Source organism: Protopterus annectens, chromosome 15.part0 (assembly GCF_019279795.1).
Source record: "Protopterus annectens isolate FY-2018-M chromosome 15.part0, PAN1.0, whole genome shotgun sequence".
In the NCBI taxonomy this organism is placed as follows: Eukaryota; Metazoa; Chordata; order Ceratodontiformes; family Protopteridae; genus Protopterus; species Protopterus annectens.
The window spans coordinates 200713098-200731883 of NC_056749.1; the positions used below are offsets into that span (position 1 = coordinate 200713098).

General features: G+C 38.6%; 1 protein-coding gene across 1 annotated transcript in view; it reads right to left on the reverse strand.

The window, feature by feature from the left end:
• Positions 1-214: 214 nt before the first annotated feature.
• The window catches only part of LOC122790120 (adrenodoxin-like), a 321113-nt gene continuing 302541 nt past the window's right edge, over positions 215-18786 (reverse strand). Inside the window, exons 3-4 of the mRNA XM_044057695.1 lie at positions 15244-15373; positions 215-1432 (exon numbers count right to left, since the gene is read on the reverse strand). Of these exons, the coding sequence (XP_043913630.1) occupies positions 1312-1432; positions 15244-15373 (251 nt within the window). The 3' untranslated portion in view covers positions 215-1311. The remainder of the gene's footprint in view (positions 1433-15243; positions 15374-18786) is intronic.

Below are 18786 nucleotides of genomic sequence, written 5' to 3' on the forward strand. Positions count from 1 at the left end.
GTACATGTTTGTAAATGTCATATTGTGTTGTACAATTTTCAGTAAAGGTTGCTTTTGCAAACTAAATATTAGTAATCTTTTTATTTGTGGCCTGCAACATATTCGGGTCATTACATGGCATTTGCTGCATCACTTGCAGTTCTCCTGTCAGTGTCAGAACTAGCAAACATTTTACCTACTAGTGAGGTAAAAAAGTACTGTTAACAATAAATGGTTCAGTTTACTTTTTTTTAAATTTATTTATTTATTGGTACAGCTGATGTTTGACACTCTCTAACTGTGAAATCTATTATCAGTTTATTTTTCCTGCAACACAACAACAAATAAAAAATGGTTTTATTTGTCACAAATGTGTACCAAAATAATCAGACAATACAATGTCACTGTTCCTTTCCTAATGACCTGTCTTTACTTCAAAGCAAAGGCTAAAAAGGAATAAACACGAGTTTTTAAGGAAACCTTTCAACACATTTCTGTAAGTTTTGTTGTTTTTGTAATGCTAACAGACATTTTTCATACTTCAGTGTATATATTTATACAGCAGTAATCATGTGCCTTTTCCAAAAACAAAGAGATGAGACAAAATACATCAGACAATGAATTTACAGAAATTCCTTACGCTAATTTTAAGTAATTGTATACTGAGTTTAGGGCAGACCAAGTAGTATGTTTACTATTACATGAACCCAGAAATATATCTTTTTTTCAGAATAAAAGAAAGATATTTTAATTTTTTCAAAAATCAAAACAGGAAATTTCTAATCTGTCTTTGTCTAACTGAAACAGGAAAAGCCTTATTTACACTAAATATTGTTCTACTGTTTTTACAGAGCAAATTCAGCTTTTAGCATTGTTTCCTGCACAGAATGTTGATTTGTGTTCTGCTGCTACAGGGCATTCTGTAGCTGTGTTAAATGAGTTAGATGTGTTTTGTTGTACCCTCCACTATCAGCATAAGTCATTACCTGCAGCAAAGTAAGAGTTAATCTTTGTTTTTTGGAAAAAATACACAATCTGGTTACATTTTATGTATCTGATAAAACAGAATATCATGCAGCATATGGTGTGCCTAGATGTAGTAAAGTAAAATTAAAATATTCTTAAACTAAAATACTCCTAGAAATGAAATATAAGAATAAAGGACTAATGCATGGACTTACACTTAACCAGCTTCAAAAGATGGGGTGCATTTTGCAGTGGAGTCACCTTCTGTGTCATATATATATATATATATATAAATTTCTGAAAACAATTCAAGAAATGAAATGACATTTTAAAATTCCTAAGTGAGACAGTAATTAGTGAGGCAGCCTATTGTTTGCTTTGCTTCCCTGTCTCTACTGTCTTCCTGAGATCAGAGACCTCCAGGGGAACCTTGACCGTTATTCCATCCATCCACTTTTTGACGCACACTTGACATCCTAGGCGGGACCTGGAAACAGAGAAAAATTTTATTTGGGTTTGCCCTTACTTTGACTGTTGAAAAACACATAAACACACACACACACGCACACACGCACACACACACACACACACACACACACACACACACACACACACACACACACACACACACACACACACACACACGCACGCACACGCACACACACACACACACACACACACACACACACACACACACACACACACACACACGCACACACACGCATACACACGCACACATAGGCTAGTGCATGAAAAAAACTGTTTTCTGAACTTTGAATCTCTGTTTTATATCTACAGTACGGGGAGTACATGCAGGTACGTGCAGGTGTGTCTTCACTTTTATCAGACTGCAGTTGCAAGGACAAACTGCTCTACCTCATTTCATTGTCTTCGCCCTTCCTGCTGCAAACTCCAATGAAAAGCTCAGCTCAATACATATTCCCATCAGCAGGTAAAGAACTACTACATGGCATATCAAAACTGCCTACCAGTTCGACATATTCAGGTACTGGTAAAGATTTTATTGAAGTTTGACTCAAGTGAAGGATCCTTCTCAGTCTGAGACAGGACACTGTTAGCATTTGCGACATTTTAAAGTCAGACAGTCTCTGAAGTACCTTTAAATTTTAGTTCATAAAAATGGAGAAGTATGTTGCACAGTCCTTGTGGTATACCCAAATATTCATGTATGAGGACCTTGTTATTGAAAAAAGACATTTATTTTATTTAGTAAAACTCCTACAGAATGGTGTATCACTGCTGTGCTGAGCATTTAATTATACTTCATACACTCCATGAAAGAGAGAGATAAACCAAAAGCAAGAAAACAGCATGTGATGAAAACCATCTCTTACAAAAGAAGGTGTTTTGCCAATGTACTTATTACCAAACGGCTATGTCAGTGAAAACATTCCCGTACCAACACAGAATTACCGGTATTTGTGTACACTACAGCATATATTATGCAATAGGAGTCAGTGTACTTGATTTAATTACACTACGCACTTGACATTCCATTCATGCACATCTTCATCATACTCTCCTTTAATAAAATATTAATTTCCACATCTTATTATACAATGCTACTTTATGCCGAAATCTCTATCCTGGATATCCTCAGAACTCCGCAAACTATTTCTGACTTTGCTACCCTAACCATCACTTTCCTTTCAGCTAATCCTGCAGATTTAGAAGACATTACCCATGTTCTGTGGATCCAGAATTAAGCTTTCTTTTACTTTATAAGGTCTTTACTAATAGCAGTGTGTGTGTGTGTGTGTGTGTGTGTGTGTGTGTGTGTGTGTGTGTGTGTGTGTGTGTGTGTGTGTGTGTGTGTGAGTGTGTGTGTGTGTGTGTGTGTGTTTATCTATCTATCTATATATATATATATATATATATATATATATATATATATATATATGTCATAGGAAGTTACTAGGCTAATGGCCCTATGGCCCTTACAAGCCTAGTCAAGTTCTTACCCTTATTTCCATGATCAGCACCTATTGCCCCTGTCCAAGAGGGACACGTGGAATCCCAGGGGTGAATTTGTTTGACATGAAGTTGGAATCTGTTCCAACCTTCTGGGAGACAAATCTGTCCCTCCAGCAGGTTTTATTAATGTCACATGCTAGGTTAAGGTCTTTAGAGTGAGTAAACCATATACCATTTGACTTATGGATAAGCAGCATTTCCAATAAAGCAGGGTCTGAGATTGCCTTGTATGCAAGGCAGACATCACCTCTGAGTAGTCTGTATGAAACAAAATAATATGACAGTGATTTCAGACGATCCTCACAGGACACATGCTGAAGACCTTCAATTTTCCTTGTGAGGAACCTTTGTGGTTTCTTCAATTGCTGCAGGTGCATGGAAAGGTACATATCAAAAGGGGTGTTGTACTCAATTATTGGCCTGATGAGGGAAGAGTACAGAGACATAATAACTTCTTTTTTCCTAAAGGCAATGCCTTACTTATGAGACGAGCCATAAAGAATGCCCTTCTTACCACTGTGGAGACATGGTGGTCAAAGGTAAGGGAGCTGTCAACCTGTGTGCCCAGGTCTCTCACCGATGACTGCATAAATAAGGTGTTGCTATTGATGTGGTAGTTGGCAGGAACACCCCTTTTACTGAAAGGAATGATAATACATTTTTTTGAAAATGAGTTTAAGGCCATGACTTTGGCACCAATCATTTGTTTCTGTAAGACCCTCTTGTAGGATGTTGACATCATTTGAAGATTCTATGACCATTCCCAGTTTGCAGTCATCAGCAAATTTTGTCAGCCACAGACCTTTTGTTTTTGCTTGTACTTCAGAGAAATAGATTGCAAACAGTAGAGGTCCCAGGACTGATCCCTGTGGAATACCACTGGTTATAGGTCTGCTGTTGGAGGTGGATTCCCCTATTTTGACTATGTAAGTGCTATCAATGAGCCAGTTAGTGACCCATCTAACAATATAAGGTTTGATGCCTAGTTAGGTGAGTTTATCAATGATGCCTGAGTGGAGGATAGTGTCAAATGCCTTGGCTAGGTCCAGGTGGGCTGTATGCACAGACATCCCTTTGTCCAGGGCCTTGGTGACTGTCAAGAAGAAGTCCACCAGGTTTAACAGGCACGATCTATGTTTGACAAATCCAAACTGAGTAGGATCAAGTGTTTGGAGATTATCTATATCTTTGTTGATAAGGTCCATGATGATTCACTCCATGGCCTTACAGATAAGGCTTGTCAGGCTAATGGGTCTATAGTTCCCAGGGTCAGTGAAAGCACCAGATTTGTGCAAGGGAACAATGGTGGCTGTTTTCCATTCAGCTGGTATGAAGCTGGTGCTTTGACTATGATTGAAAAGAGTACCCAATCGTGTTGCTAATTCATGTTGGAGCCCATGCAGGATGGAGCCTGGGATATTATCAAGTCCCATAAATGCTGTGTTTTTGGCCTTAGAGAGGGTATTTACAACCTGCTCTTTAGAGATAAAAGGTAGGGGACATCTTCAAAGAACCTGTCATCCAAAAGGTTAGCTATGTCCATAGGCTCAATATATATGATATCATTAACTATAAATTCAGTACAAATCTGGGCCTTTCCTTTTAGATCACGGATGTAACTATAGAATGCCTTGTGGTTGTCCTTTGCTGAAGAAGCTAATTTGGACTCATAGTTTGCTTTGGAGGACTTCACAAGAAGTCTTATTTGCTTGTTTAAGCTGAGGAGGAAGACTGTTTCCAGTTTAGGAAGGCTCGTTCTCTCCTACTCTTAGACAACAATTTCTTCCTCTTATTGTAAAGCTTGTTAATGGCAGTTGTCCACCAGGTAGGTTTGCTCAACCTTGAGGAGCTTGTTTTGGTTCTATCAGGTACAGCCGAGTCAATGCAGGTATACAGGTGGCCATATAAAGCATTGATGTAGAGCTCAGCATAGTTGTCAGTTCCATCTGAGGGAGGAGGTGCAGTGAAGCTATTTATACCATCCCGTAAGAGGTTGTAATCTGCTTTGGAGATGTTTTTTACTTTAGTTGCTGCTTGGGGGGGGGGGGTCAGGTGTGATAGCTACTTCAAATCACACAGATTTGTGGTCAGATCTCACAAGGGAGGACCACACAGTGGGGGTGCTACAGTGGTCCATCATATTGGTAGGCACCAGATCCAGGATGTTGGCACCCCTTGTGGGGGTGTCAACCAGCTGGTCAAGGGCACTGGGGTTGACAAAGTCGAGGACCCTTTTTGAAAGTGAGTTTGAGCACGTGTAATTTACCCAGTCAATGAATGGGTAGTTAAAGTCACCCAAAACCATGGTGTTTGGATGTATCGTGATAGACTCAAGTAGATCCAAACAGGCAGAGTGGGTGTTCTGATTCATGGAGGGGGTCATGTAGTTGGCAATTACTTGAATAGGTGTCCTACCACAGTTAATTGCACCTGAAGTGTCTCCAGGGAATCATACAAGTAGCTGTTGTAAGTTTTCTTAGAGGATTCAAATGCAATATTGATCTGTTAAGTAAGGCTACTCAGGGTTGGAACAGTTACATAACAAAGAACTGTTTAAATGGGACTGAAGGAAAGTATTTTTGTTTTCTGTGGTCCTAATATCTACAGGGATGGAATTCCATACTTTGCAACAGATGTGGAATATAATGTGTCCTCAGAGTTATTGTTTATTTTGGCTGTGTCAGCCAAGGCTTTGTTGGTGGATCTGAAAATACATCTTAGAATAGATATTAAGTAGGCCTTGAAGTGCAAGTACTCTGTCAGGATAATATAGAATTTGGCAGACTGTTGTAAGCTGGTTATATGTGAGTAGGTTGGGTAATTCTAGCCAGGACAGTTGCTTGATTGCTAGACAGTGATGTTTTCTGATGGATGAGTCAGTAGCAAACTTAGCTATTTTATAATAGCAACTGTTTAGTTTGTTTAAATCTGCTTTGTTTAGGTTGATGAGTATGGGGGAGGTATAAAGAAGAGAGGATAGTAGGTGGATTGTTGCGATGGTAGATTTACTGTCGTTGGTGAGGTACTTTTTGCATCTGTATAGCATTCTGAGTTTTTTATGGACTTTTTTTATTGCCTGGGCAAACTGGCTATCAAATTTCATGTTGTGATCTATGATAACTCCTAGTAGTTTGGTGTGTTGAACAGGTGTGATTGGGTGTTATTAGCTAAGAATACTGTGAATGGGGGTATGGGGTCTAAGGCTGTAGTGGGATAGCTGTGTTTTTTTGGAATTAAGTATGAGTTGAGAGTTGGCAAACCAGGTTTCAACAGCAGGTAAGGATTCTTGTGTTATTTTATGGAGTTGAGGGAGTGTTGGGGCAGAGCAGATAAGAGTGGAGACATCCGCGTACTGGACTAGAGTGGAGTGTTGGGTAGCCTTGTGGAGTTGGTTGGTGAATATGTTGAAAAGAAGAGGTCCAAGGATGGATCCTTTGGGGACCCCCAGGGTGACAGGTAGGAGGGGAAAAAGGTATTTTGCCATTTTACTGATTGTTGGTTAGATAGTCTTGAAACCAGGTTAGAGTGGAGTGGCTTAAATTAAGATGAGAGAGAGGAGATAGGAGCTTTGGATGGGAGACAGTATCGAAGGCTTTGGAGAGATCTAATAAAACAGTGGATACTAGGTTACCGTTATTTCATTATTCATTTACTGTGTCAGTAAAGCTAATAAGGGCTTTGGTAGTACTGTGATTTGGGTGGAATCCATGCTGGGTTTTGGTTAGGAGTTTATTAATGAGGAGGTGCATTATTTAGGAATGTATACATTTTTCAAGGATTTTAGATAAGGGGATAGAACGGCAATTGGACAGTAATTTGATAATTCCACAGAGTTGCCTTCTTTGTGGAGTGTTATAATATGTGAAATTTTCCACAGAGAAGGGATGCATTGTTCTGATAAGGAGTGATTGATAAGTATAGAAAATGGGTAGGAAACGGCTTTGGCTGCGATCTTTAGGTATTCTGCAGGTAATTTATCAGTGGCCAGGGTTGTGGGTTTAAGTCTATTCAGATATTTATATATAGTGTTAGTTGGGACAGGTTGTAAGAAGTGGTTTTGGTCTACAGGTACTGAAGATAGGTTTGGATATGAAGTGGGAGAATTATTATTGGTGAGGGCAAGAATGGATTTAGTGAAGTCTTCATTGAATTGGGTAGCAATATTATTGATGGTGGTGACAATGTTAGGGGGTAGAGTACTGATCTTACTTGGTTGTAAGATTTTATTAATGGTGGCCCAGAATCTTTGTGAATTATTTTTGTGTTTGGCTTGGATTCCTATATAGTGGCTTCTTTTGTCTGTCCTAATTTGTTTTTTTTTTGTTTGTTTTTTGGCTTAACAGTGGATTAACAGTGGTGGAAATCTGTGTTCAGTCTTTACTCTTAGATTCACAGATTTAGCTGTATGAAGAATATTATGTAATAATAATACAGCAAGAGATGCTGGCAATTTTAATAATATAATTCTGCCAGCAAGAATTAGTTTTCATAGGTTCATAGCCATTTCAACCCTAGACACTTAACCCATGTGAGAATCAAACCTTGCACCTCATGCCTCTAAGGCAAATATCTTAACCATTATGCCAACCTCTCTCTGGGTTTTGATTTCACCTTGAGGAAAGGAAAGAGTGAGTAACAAATTTTGGACCATTGGGAAAATAGGAGGGAGTATGTGACATATTGCCTCTTGTAATGAGACATAAGGTAGGCTTTAAGTGCAAGAGCACAGCCAGGAGTCTGCTAGGTGTGCTTTTTTTAAGTTGGGTTTTAAAATATTGTAGATAATTGATTTGTCTGAGAAGGAGGTGGATGGAATTGCACCCTATGAAGATGCAGCTGGAGTGCAGGCTGTTTCTTGCTGGGATGTTTGATTTGGTTACTAGTTGGTATTCATCTATGGAGCACAGAATGCAACTTTTGGGGTAGTAGGTGACAGCACCATTTGGATCTAGAAAACATTCTGATTTGCTAATGAGATTGTGAGTAGTTACTAGCTGTGAGACGGTTGGGCAGTGTGATAACTCTGTCCCGATTAACTGTTTTAAAATCAGACAGTGGTGTGTCCAATGAGGTAAATTAGCTTTGAATCTAGCAACTTTATTATAATATTATTCTAGTTGACTTTTCTATGTAGATTATAAGTACTTGAAAATGGATGTGGCTCAAAGAAGTGCTAGAAGAAGGCTAGTGAGGCATGTGCTTTTTAACAACATCAGTTAAATAAGGCTTGCTCCTATAGAGGGAGGTGAGCTTTCAGAGATTTTTTTAACTGCCTATTTTACATAAAGGTAGAATTTCATTTTTTCATCTATGATTATGCCTAGACGTTTGGTATGAGTTCAGTTTTTGTACTGTTTGATGACGTTATGTTAAAAGGTACCCTAAAGAAGAGTTCTTCAACAGTACTGATAATTGCCAAGAGATATATAGGTTGTAGTAACACATTTAGATTTGTGATTGTTGAGTTTAAGGAAGGAGATCAGAAGTTCAGAATTGTTCATTTCAGAGGGGTTTGAGAGAGGAAGACAACATCACTGTTACAGTTACTACATCTGGAGAGTGGAATACTAAACAGGCATTGGTTATGGCATTTTATTACATGTGCTTCTGAGGTTTATGTTACAGAACTGAAATCCTACATGTTTTGTGGTGTGTGATGTGATGGAAAAGGTGAAAATTTAGGGCGAATGAGGGAGTTGTCAGGAAGGTTTATTAGATCTGGTTTGTGATAGATATCTCCACTTAATTTCAGGGTTGGTATTCTGAGAAGGATATAAATGAACCATTTACATTTGTTTTTTCACCTTGATCTTAGTTTATAGTGCACAGCACTTAAACACTGGCATTTGTTTCTAAAAATGTGGATATAATAGCTTTTATGTAAGCAGTAATGGCAGTGCTTATGGCAGTGTTTAGGGCTTGAGTAGGAAGGTTGTTGAAAACTGGTTGTGGCTGCGGAAGAGGAGATGGTAAGCTGTAACATATAAGACAGTAAGTGCATATAGTGGCAGCACTGTGGATGGATAAGAAAGGTAGTCGTCTGGTAGCCTTGTGTTGATAGAGAAGTGCAGAGGAAAGAGTTGGTTTAGGCTGCAATGATTAGTAGTGAGCGACAATCTAGACTCTAATGGTTAGTAGACAGGAATAGAGTAGTACAGTGACACAGAGTGATGCAATGAGCTAGAAAAGTTAGTATAGTTAAGCACCTGGTGTAAGAGACAGTAGGAGTACGGTGTAGTAAACACTTGGAGGTATGGAAAGGTAGGGAGAGAGAAAATGTGGTTTATGGGAGAAGTACCACTAGGTGTCAGAGAAGGCAAGTGGGGTAGAGACAGGAGAGTAGATACTGAGGGAAACAGGAAAGTGAATGAGGTTGTGCGAGTGGTCATGACAGGTAAGTAGAGGGGTCAAGTTGTGGGTTTGGGTGAAAACTATTATTTGGCTGAGATAAACAGCTACAAAATAGAGGGAGGAAAAAGAATGTGTGTGTGTGTGTGTGTGTGTGTGTGTGTGTGTGTGTGTGTGTGTGTGTGTGTGTGTGTGTGTGTGTGTGTGTGTGTGTGTGTGTGTGTGTGTGTTTGTGTGTATGTAATCTGTGGCCGAGACCATATGATTGAAGTTTTGGAACTTCAAACATTAAAATAAACAAATAAATATATAAAAAACAAAAAAAAAATCTATTTTTAAGGTTTTTACAGGGGGCAAGCCCTCCTGCACCCCCCATACCCCCTGCTACTCCGAGATCACACTACATTGTGGAAAAAGGTACATTTCCCATTCTGCGCTGTACCGAGATCTCCATTCAAAACATTCAATGTTTCAAAACTTCAATCATATGACTTTTAAAGTTGTGAAATTCGATAATCTGATAGGGACCCAAAGATGTATATATATATATATATATATATATATATATATATATATATATATATATATATATATATATATATATATATATATATATATATATATAAACAAACCATAAAAATTCCCAGTAGTAACATTTTTGACAGTATAAAACATCAAATATTGCTTCATCAAAACAGACCAAAAAACTAACATTCTCAAACAAGATACCATTATTTTTACCTATACTACAACAGCCCACTAATTTATGATGAAATGGAGTACATTATGAAATTCTTGGTTAACCTTGACAATAAAAATCACATCAAGCTTGATCCTTACCAATTTGTTTTTGTAGAAGGTAGTGCCTGTCTAATGAACCTGGTTTATTTTTTATTCAGCATTGATCAGACCAGCTTATAAAATATACTGTCTCCTTTGAGATGTGCTTCACCAAACATATCAAACCACTGGAAAAAAAAACCCAGAGGTTCCTAAAAACTGTATCATAGGCTTAAAATCCCTAAGCTACCAGAAAAGCATAGACCCTCCTTTCTGTGTCTTACAGGCTCCTCAGAGCAGACCTATGCGTTACTTTCTTGGCAATCAAGGACCAGTAGTCCAGGACCTGTTGTACCTTCATAAAATCAAACAGTACAACAAATACCAGAACAAGAGATCTAAACCTGATTCAACTGATCAATAAAACAAGCTGGAGAGACAGACTCATTACTCAGCATCTCCCTCACCTCTGGAATGGACTCCACTTGCAGATAAAGCAAAGTGATACACTGTCTTCTTACAAACAAGACATGGATAATTGGATTGGGAATCATAGGTTCATCCCCAGGCTTGACTGATCTCAAGTACAGTCTACGGAGGGAACTGACAAGACAAAATGGTTGCAAGACTCAGTAGCCTTGAAGTTCATATGATTCCTTTGATATGATTCCTGTAACAACTATAATAATAAAAGTAATAGCAAAACATAAAAAACCTGCAAATAATGCCTGACAGCACAGCTGCAGCTATAATAACAACCTTATAACCAGGTCCTACTATAGGTTCATAAATTCATAGGTGTGTAGTAAACTAAAACCACAAGGGCCTTTTTCAGCATAACCAGCATCCCAATTTTTGACAAGTTCTGGCATGTTAAATAAGTGTAAGCAGGGTCTTTGGAGATAAAACATTTACAAGCAGGGGCCTGGGAGATAAACCATTTACAGGTTGCCTGTGTCCATTACAGACATAAGTGCCAAACCAGGGATGAATTTCCTTTTCCCATCCAATTGTCCATATTACACTTGAATTGTATTAGGGAGGAACTCTGCTTCACATGGATTGGGAGCTGGTTCTAGCGAAGGTCTAGTATCCGGGATACATATTTGTCTCACCAGCAGGTACTATTTAAATCACAGACTAGGTTTAAGTTTTTATTACAGGTAATTCTGGTGCTGTTTGTTTTGTGGCTATACAGGAGGTCCTTCAGAGTGGGGTTTGACAATGCCTTGTATACCAGGCATAGATCTCCCCTCAACAACCTGTAGGAGACAGAATACAGGAATAGGGTCTTGAGACAGTTTGCAAGGACATGTTACTTACGCCCTGTATTCTTTTAGTGATGAACCACTGTGGACATTCCAATTGTTGGATATGCCTGGAGAGGTACATACCAAAGGGGCCATTGTAATCAATGATAGGTCTGATGAATGCTGAATACAGTGGAACAGTGACTTCCTTGAACCTAGATGCCAGACCTTTGTTTATAAGTTGCACAACATAGAATAGTTTCCTCACTACTGTACAGACGTGATGGTCAAAGGATACATTACTGTCTATGTGTGTCCCTAAGTCCCTGACCACTGGCTCAACTCTTAGGGGTGTGTTGTCAATATGATTGCTACCAGGGGTGGATGGCTTCCCAAAGGATACTATTATGCATTTATTGGTATTTACTTTTAGTCCATGGCTATGGCATCAGTTGTTTGTGTCAGCCTTCCCGGAAAACATTTGTGTCTGTGGGTGATTCAATGACAGCTCCTAATTTGCAGTCATCTGCAAATTTAGTCAGCCAGAGGTCATTGATATAATTTGGTAATGGTTGAAATCTCAACCAGGAATGTCTCCTAATTACAGAAACAGATGCAGCAGCCCTGGTGGATGCCTAAACAGCATCATAGCTGCATTTAATGGAATGTCTAGCTACTTGTGAAGAAGCTGTCAAAAGAGACAAAACCTGAGTCTTAACCTCAGAATCTGGTAATTGAGCTAAAGCCTGTGAAGCCTTGGAAAGCAGACCCAAGGAATACATAGACATATGAGCTTGGTAATTCATTGTTGTGATTGTTAAAGTGGAGGATGTGTAAACCTTTCTCTCTAGAACTTTGTTCTCCTTATCAGAGGGAAGGAGTTTGGCAGATGGGGACAGGTGGGAAGACTTGTTTGAAGCTATGGAAACAACACCCAGATCAGCTGAAGAACACTTACAGTGGAACTTACAATCATCAGGCACCTTGTAAAATTATCTGGGCACTTGGGGGCAGGAGCCTGAGAGGCAGAGATGTTAGAGGAAGAAACAAAAGTGTCCAAGAAGGCTGGAGGAACTGCAGAAGGAGAAAGAACGTCCATTTGCAACAGGTCATAATACCTTTTTTGCTCTTCAGAAATTTGAGAACAGTCCTACTTGAAAAACTCCCTCATTTTGTTAACCGTTTCACCAAAAGAGATCTCTTCCACTGGGGAATCCCACCATTAGATTCTTCCTCTGGAGATGCATATTCTAAAGGAGATTAATTTGACTGGTATATGCTAAGGAATCTTCATCAGAAGAGGAGTCATCATTATCAGCAGAGAGAACCTGTTCCCCAACCCTTTGAACAGGAGAAGAAGTAAAAGAAGGAACAGAAATAGCAGAAGAAGGTTTCAAAGCCATCAGAGCCTTAATTAAACCCTGAGAGAATGTATCTCGATCCAACTGAGGAGTGGAAGGAACCTTAGAATGTCTATTTTTTTTTGCTTTTTCTTGACATGCATTTCCACATGAGGTGAAGTGGAGGAGCCCGATGTAGGCCTAATGTCTGGAGCGGGCTGTAGTAGATCCCTAGCAGGAGTGGAAGGAGCATCCCTGGATCCCTCAAGCACAGTGAACCATGGTTCCCTTTGTCCTCCCAAAATGGATGTCTGCACTGCCTCTGTGGACATGCCTAGGTCAGATTCCCTAGCGGATTCCAAAGAGGTACCCACCAAGGAACCAGATTTGACCTCCTAATGCAACACCGTGTCTTCACTGACCTCAAGGGATATGTCAGATGTTAGAGGCACAGCCGAAGAGGAATCAGGCCTACGTTTGCTAACCTTCCTCTTTAAAGTTGGCTCAGCCGAAGGACACCTGGAACCCTTCATAACATCTTTAGCCAGACGTTTAAGCCTCTGATTCTCTAAATAATGATTTAAAGCTGAAAATCACCTATGGAAATATTAGGAACAAAGGCCTGACAGATGGAACAGGAAAGGTGGTCATAATTGGGGCCTAGGCAGAAAAGACAAAGGTCATGACTATCTTTATGTAGAATTTACCTTCCACACCTACACTTGCCTTTCTGGATGACATGAACTAAATACACAAAACAGAAGCCAAAAAGAAATCCCCAATGGTGCACTTATTTGAAATTAAGCAGCAACAAACGGATTCAGGCAGCAGACTGACATATGATTCAAGTGTTCTGAATGGCGGCAGAAAAGTTCTGAGGATTGTACATGTGGGCATCCTTTTATGGCTGACATTGTCAGAACATACATGCGACATCCCACATACCATGCAGTAGCTAAAAGCTGTTGTATACTAGCCAGATGTCGGGTCATTGGGCAGAGGACTTCCCACATGTAAAGAATACTGCAACACTGAATAGAAGGACATCATTTGTGTCTGTGGGTGATTCAATGACATTGTTCTTGACGTCAACTTCAGAGAAGTAAATGCCAAAAAGGAACGATCCCAGGGCTGAACCCTGAAGGACTCTCCTTGTGACCGGCATCTTTGTAGAGGTGAACTCCCCAATTCTAACTTCTTAGGTCATGTTTGTGAGTCTGCTGGCTATCCACTGGGTGAGAAAAGGGTTTGTACCTAACCTCTTAAGTTTGTCAACAATGCCTGAGTGAGAGAGTGTGTCAAATGTCTTGACCAGGTCAAGGTAGGCAGTGTGAACCATTTTGCCTACATCCATTGCTTTGGTGACCTTCTCAAAGAACTCTACCAGGTTGAGTAAGCATGATCTGCCCTTGATGAAACCAAATTGGATTCTGTCCAGTATCTGGAGGTTTCCTATGTCATTATTGATCATTTCCATATCTTTGCATATGACACTAAATGAGAATCATGGGTCTACAGTTTCCAGGGTCTGTAGATGGCTATATGGGTTCTAAAAGCATGGAATACTTCTCTTTGTGAGTTATCAGATATTAATACAGTGTAGGAATTCAAGAAGGAATGAAACTACTGTAAGAAGGAAAGCTGAGCAGCTCCTTAGGGAGGTAAGTGAATCCTTGGGTGAACTTGACAGGTTACTGTATTCTTCAGCTGGCTTATTTTCCAGTAGTTTTTTTTTTTTAATCTGTAGCATGACTCATAGATATCATAAAGTCACAAATAATAGCTTTATCAATTATTCTTAAGGCTTTGTTGATTAACTGCTTAGAAAAATAAGTGCCTTTCTATGTCCATAGGGACAATTCAGGTTGTTAGCATATTCCATCTCCATTGTAATTGTTCAGAATTAATTAAGTTTCCTTCCCCCTTAGGATTTTTTTCAGCCATGCTACTGGCTCCTATTCTGTAACAGACTTGAGGACTTCGGTCTGAAATGATGGAGGACAGCACCACCATAAATGGATACCTATACAGTGTATACAGTGGTTTCATGTTGCTGCATTGTAGTAACCTGGTTATGCCTGGATGCCTTTGTCCTTACACTGTCAATGAAGTCACAAAAGTTAATTAAGGAAGCTGGTAGACTGGATCACTTTAGGAGGGATAGTAGCAAGATTCAGGGAAAAGAAAAACAGTGATAGTTCCTGTTTAGATTATGGATCTTGCATTTCCACACATAGTGCTGCAAAATGTTATTTGTTTGTTAACTCTGATTAATGGACGACCCAGGAGATCTATTTACAGTTTACAAGTAGAGATGTGAAGAATCAAATATAGAACTACAGGATGAAGCTTGTTAGCAATTAATATGCTTAATCCTCAGTGGCTAACTGGATTTAATTATCAGGAAGTGAAGCTATCCCAAATGTTTTACCACAGGAGATAAACCAGTGGGAGAATCAAGAGTAACAAATACTGCAGTGGATAGGGATGGGTGGTTACATTTGCAGAAGAAGGAGTATCATGTCTAATAGCAAGGCAAAGCAACTGTCAAGCAAAAAGTGTGTTAACCATATCGAAGCACTCACATATCAGTGAGACCATAAGCTAAATCCAACATATCCAACTCATCATCCGTGACAGCATCTAGCTTTTCATAGATGTCCTTTTCGAATATGAGGTGGCAGGTGGAGCAGGCCAACGTTCCTTCACATGCACCTGAGAGAGAGAGAAAAAGAAAACACAAAGTCACCACACAATGATTCAGTGTGCTCACAATTCACTCCGTGCACTGATTCAATCCTTGTACTAGTAAACTTCAAGATCAGATCTGAAAAGTGACTATTTCTGAACAAGCCTGTTTGCTTTCAAGGAACGCTAAGATAATGATATACTAAGGTTTCATAGTTCGTTAGTATTCAGTGAGTCAGTTTTAATTTTACAGCAATCCTTTTACTATTTGAATGTGTATATATCCTTGTTTTTATTCTAGCTGCCATTCATTTCTAAAGCCAAACTATGAGATATCACACGTGTACTCATTCCTATGCAGTTCACATCAACAGATTAAAATATGCAGGCAGTGTTTTTACATGGGGCATTAGAGCATGACATTATTACCTAATCTCAGTCTCCTAAGAATTGGTGTGTGTGTGTGTGTGTGTGTGTGTGTGTGTGTGTGTGTGTGTGTGTGTGTGTGTGTGTGTGTGTGTGTGTGTGTGTGTGTGTGTGTGTGTGTGTGTGTGTGTGCGCACTTGTGTAATTATTCTTTCTTACCCAGAGTAGTTATAATTGCAAGTACACATTAAGTCAGTTAGTGCCTTGGCCAAAAAGGCCCTCAGAAGTAATAAGCACAAACATTTCCACAATAAATTCTGTAATATACATTTATTTCCCTTCTGTTTACTTAGTCAAAGCAGTGGAATACATTACTTAGTGATCTAACACATAAAATAACTTCAAAATCACAGCCTAAAGCACTGTGCAGAAATTCTTCCACTTTTACAAGAATGAATGATACACTCTTGCACTTTTTAATGATACATTAAAAGCCCTGGAGATGAGCGTCAACATTTCCCTTTAGGGAATTGTTTGCTCTGTGAACTTGCATAGATTCAGAAATTGTAGAAGATTAGTAAACAGAATTTTTAAATAGCTGATCTATTTATTAACTGCAAGTGATATACTCCGAGTTATCCTTGCAACAGGATTTACATTGGTGAGACATCTCAGAAAATTAAGATTGGGAAGGAACATCTCAAGGAACCAGAAGTCAATCCGATGTCAGTCCTCTAGTGAAATATTTTAAGGAGATACATCCATCTAACACAGTAGCTTTAAGTTTTAGAGTTGAGTATTATATTTTACAGTTGTTTTTTTCTCCAATATTCATATGTCATTAAAGTAATAAAAGAGCCTTGATACATTTTTATGTATGAAATATGGACTCCTAGAAGTATGAACAAGTTGGACTGATACATTTTTATTATGAAACATTGGTCCCATTAGGTATGATCTGCTCTGAATCTATGACCGATAATTTCTTTTCCATTTACAAGATGTGGTTTTATTGCTTTCTTTGTTAGCATCTTAGTGATTAGTTTGAACTAAACTGAATAATTAATGACGGACTAATGTTGGCTATTGATTGTACAAATATGTTATTTAATTTACTTTTGGATGCTTTCAGGCTGAGACACTAACTCATCTATACTCCATCGAATGACAATGTGAAGTTACTAATATGGTTTTGCTTATTATAAGCTACTTCACTAAGTATGACTATAAGATTAGTTATAAAATTATCTTTAGGCAAGAAAATACAAAATACACAAAGTCTGAATAACGTTATGACATAGTGAAGAAAGTTGTGGCAATGAAAATAAAACACATATATGAATATTTGGTTTACTGTCATAATATTGAAAGTCATAATATTTTTTCATGTAATAATCGAATGGTAATGTTGAATTTTGTAATGCTGGAAAGCAAGAATGTCAAAAATGAGTACTGCGATGATCGACATTCGAAAACAGTTCATTGCGACCAATGAAATCCTTACGTTCGGTAGTACTGGTTCAGAATATTTCAGTTCGCAATTTTAGCACTTTTAAAAAAGCACATTTGACAATGTCATTTTCAAATAAGTACCATTTCATATTTTGATAGCAAACCTTAATATTCACTAAGGATCTTTAATCTTTTCTAAATCAAGTATTACCTATGTAAAGAAGGTCAGCATACCTTATCTGGGTGAAGGCCAAAATATTCTAGCAGTGAAACCTAGGCTGTTTGCACTAAAAGTAGAAATATATGAACAGCCTCACTTGCAGCCCAAGCAGTACTATAATGGTATGATTGAGAGCATTTCAGAAAAATACACCAAATACGTATTGCTTTTACTATCTAAGGCCAGCTCATCCAACAGCCAATGAAGGTGAGAATAAACAGATGACAAATCATGGAAGAGCATCCGTAAGTGTACCATACTTCAAAAAAGTTCATAAATCTAGCAAAAGTCGAATCTACACCATATGCACTTACATTTCATCTTTTAAAGACCACTGAGTAACTGATATGGTACTAACTTTGCAAGTCCATAATCCTAAACCCATCCAAAAGATTACATTATGAAGGTCTGCAACTCCAGTGAAACTGGAATGCTCATGCATGCAAACATCCACATCTACCTGGACATACAGAACATGACAGAATGTCTTCCAGGCCATAAAAACCTGTTCCGTAAGCCAAATGCCTTAGGCAATGAACTCATCACAAAAATAGAAGTATTTTACATTAGCTGTATAACAACAATAATCCTCAGTGATAAAAGGGTAATGTTGGATTTAGCCATAAAAAAATCACATTATTTTATTATCATGAAGCTCTCCAGATGCTGGTAAATTGGGTGGCAAGGTAGAAATTGTTCAGCTGTTACCCATAGTCAGGTCATAACTGGTGTCAAATTCTTACCACAGCAGCACTTTCCAGAGGTATATTAGAGCACGAAGCATAAGATATCAAAATAACAGCAAAATTAATGCATAAGTTGACTGGTTTCACCCTTGCAGGAACTTCATCAGTGAAGGGCGAGACTGTTTGAAGGTCTGAAATACAAATCATCTCTAGGCCAGGGACGTAGTCAGTCTCATTTCAGAAGGGATTCAGCCCTACCAAAATTGAGACTTGTAGGTATAGCAAAAACAATACTAATTTTAAACTGAAGTGAAGTGGACTGTGGGTGAAGAAGACAGAGCAGACACTGGAAAATGAGAGCAAGCACTCCTGCAAAAACATTTTATTTTTGTTTTTAGGTTTAGTATCATGCTCTGGTTTAACATGTATTTGCTACCTGAGTTTGAGACAGGTTATTTCAATGATTATGATTTCACTTAAGGAGTAGTTTAAAAAAAGCTTGACTGAACAATAAGCAACCTTACTGTCCTCTCACCAGGAAGGTACTGTTATGAATAATGTTTAAAAGCAGCCATTGTTGGAAGTGGTTTGAAATACTAGTGGCTACCAATAGTGTCAAGATAACTCCACAAAATCTTAACCACAGCCACTGACAGTGTAACATGTTACAGAGAATGTTGTTATGTCAGACATTATCATACTTCTAAAACAAACCT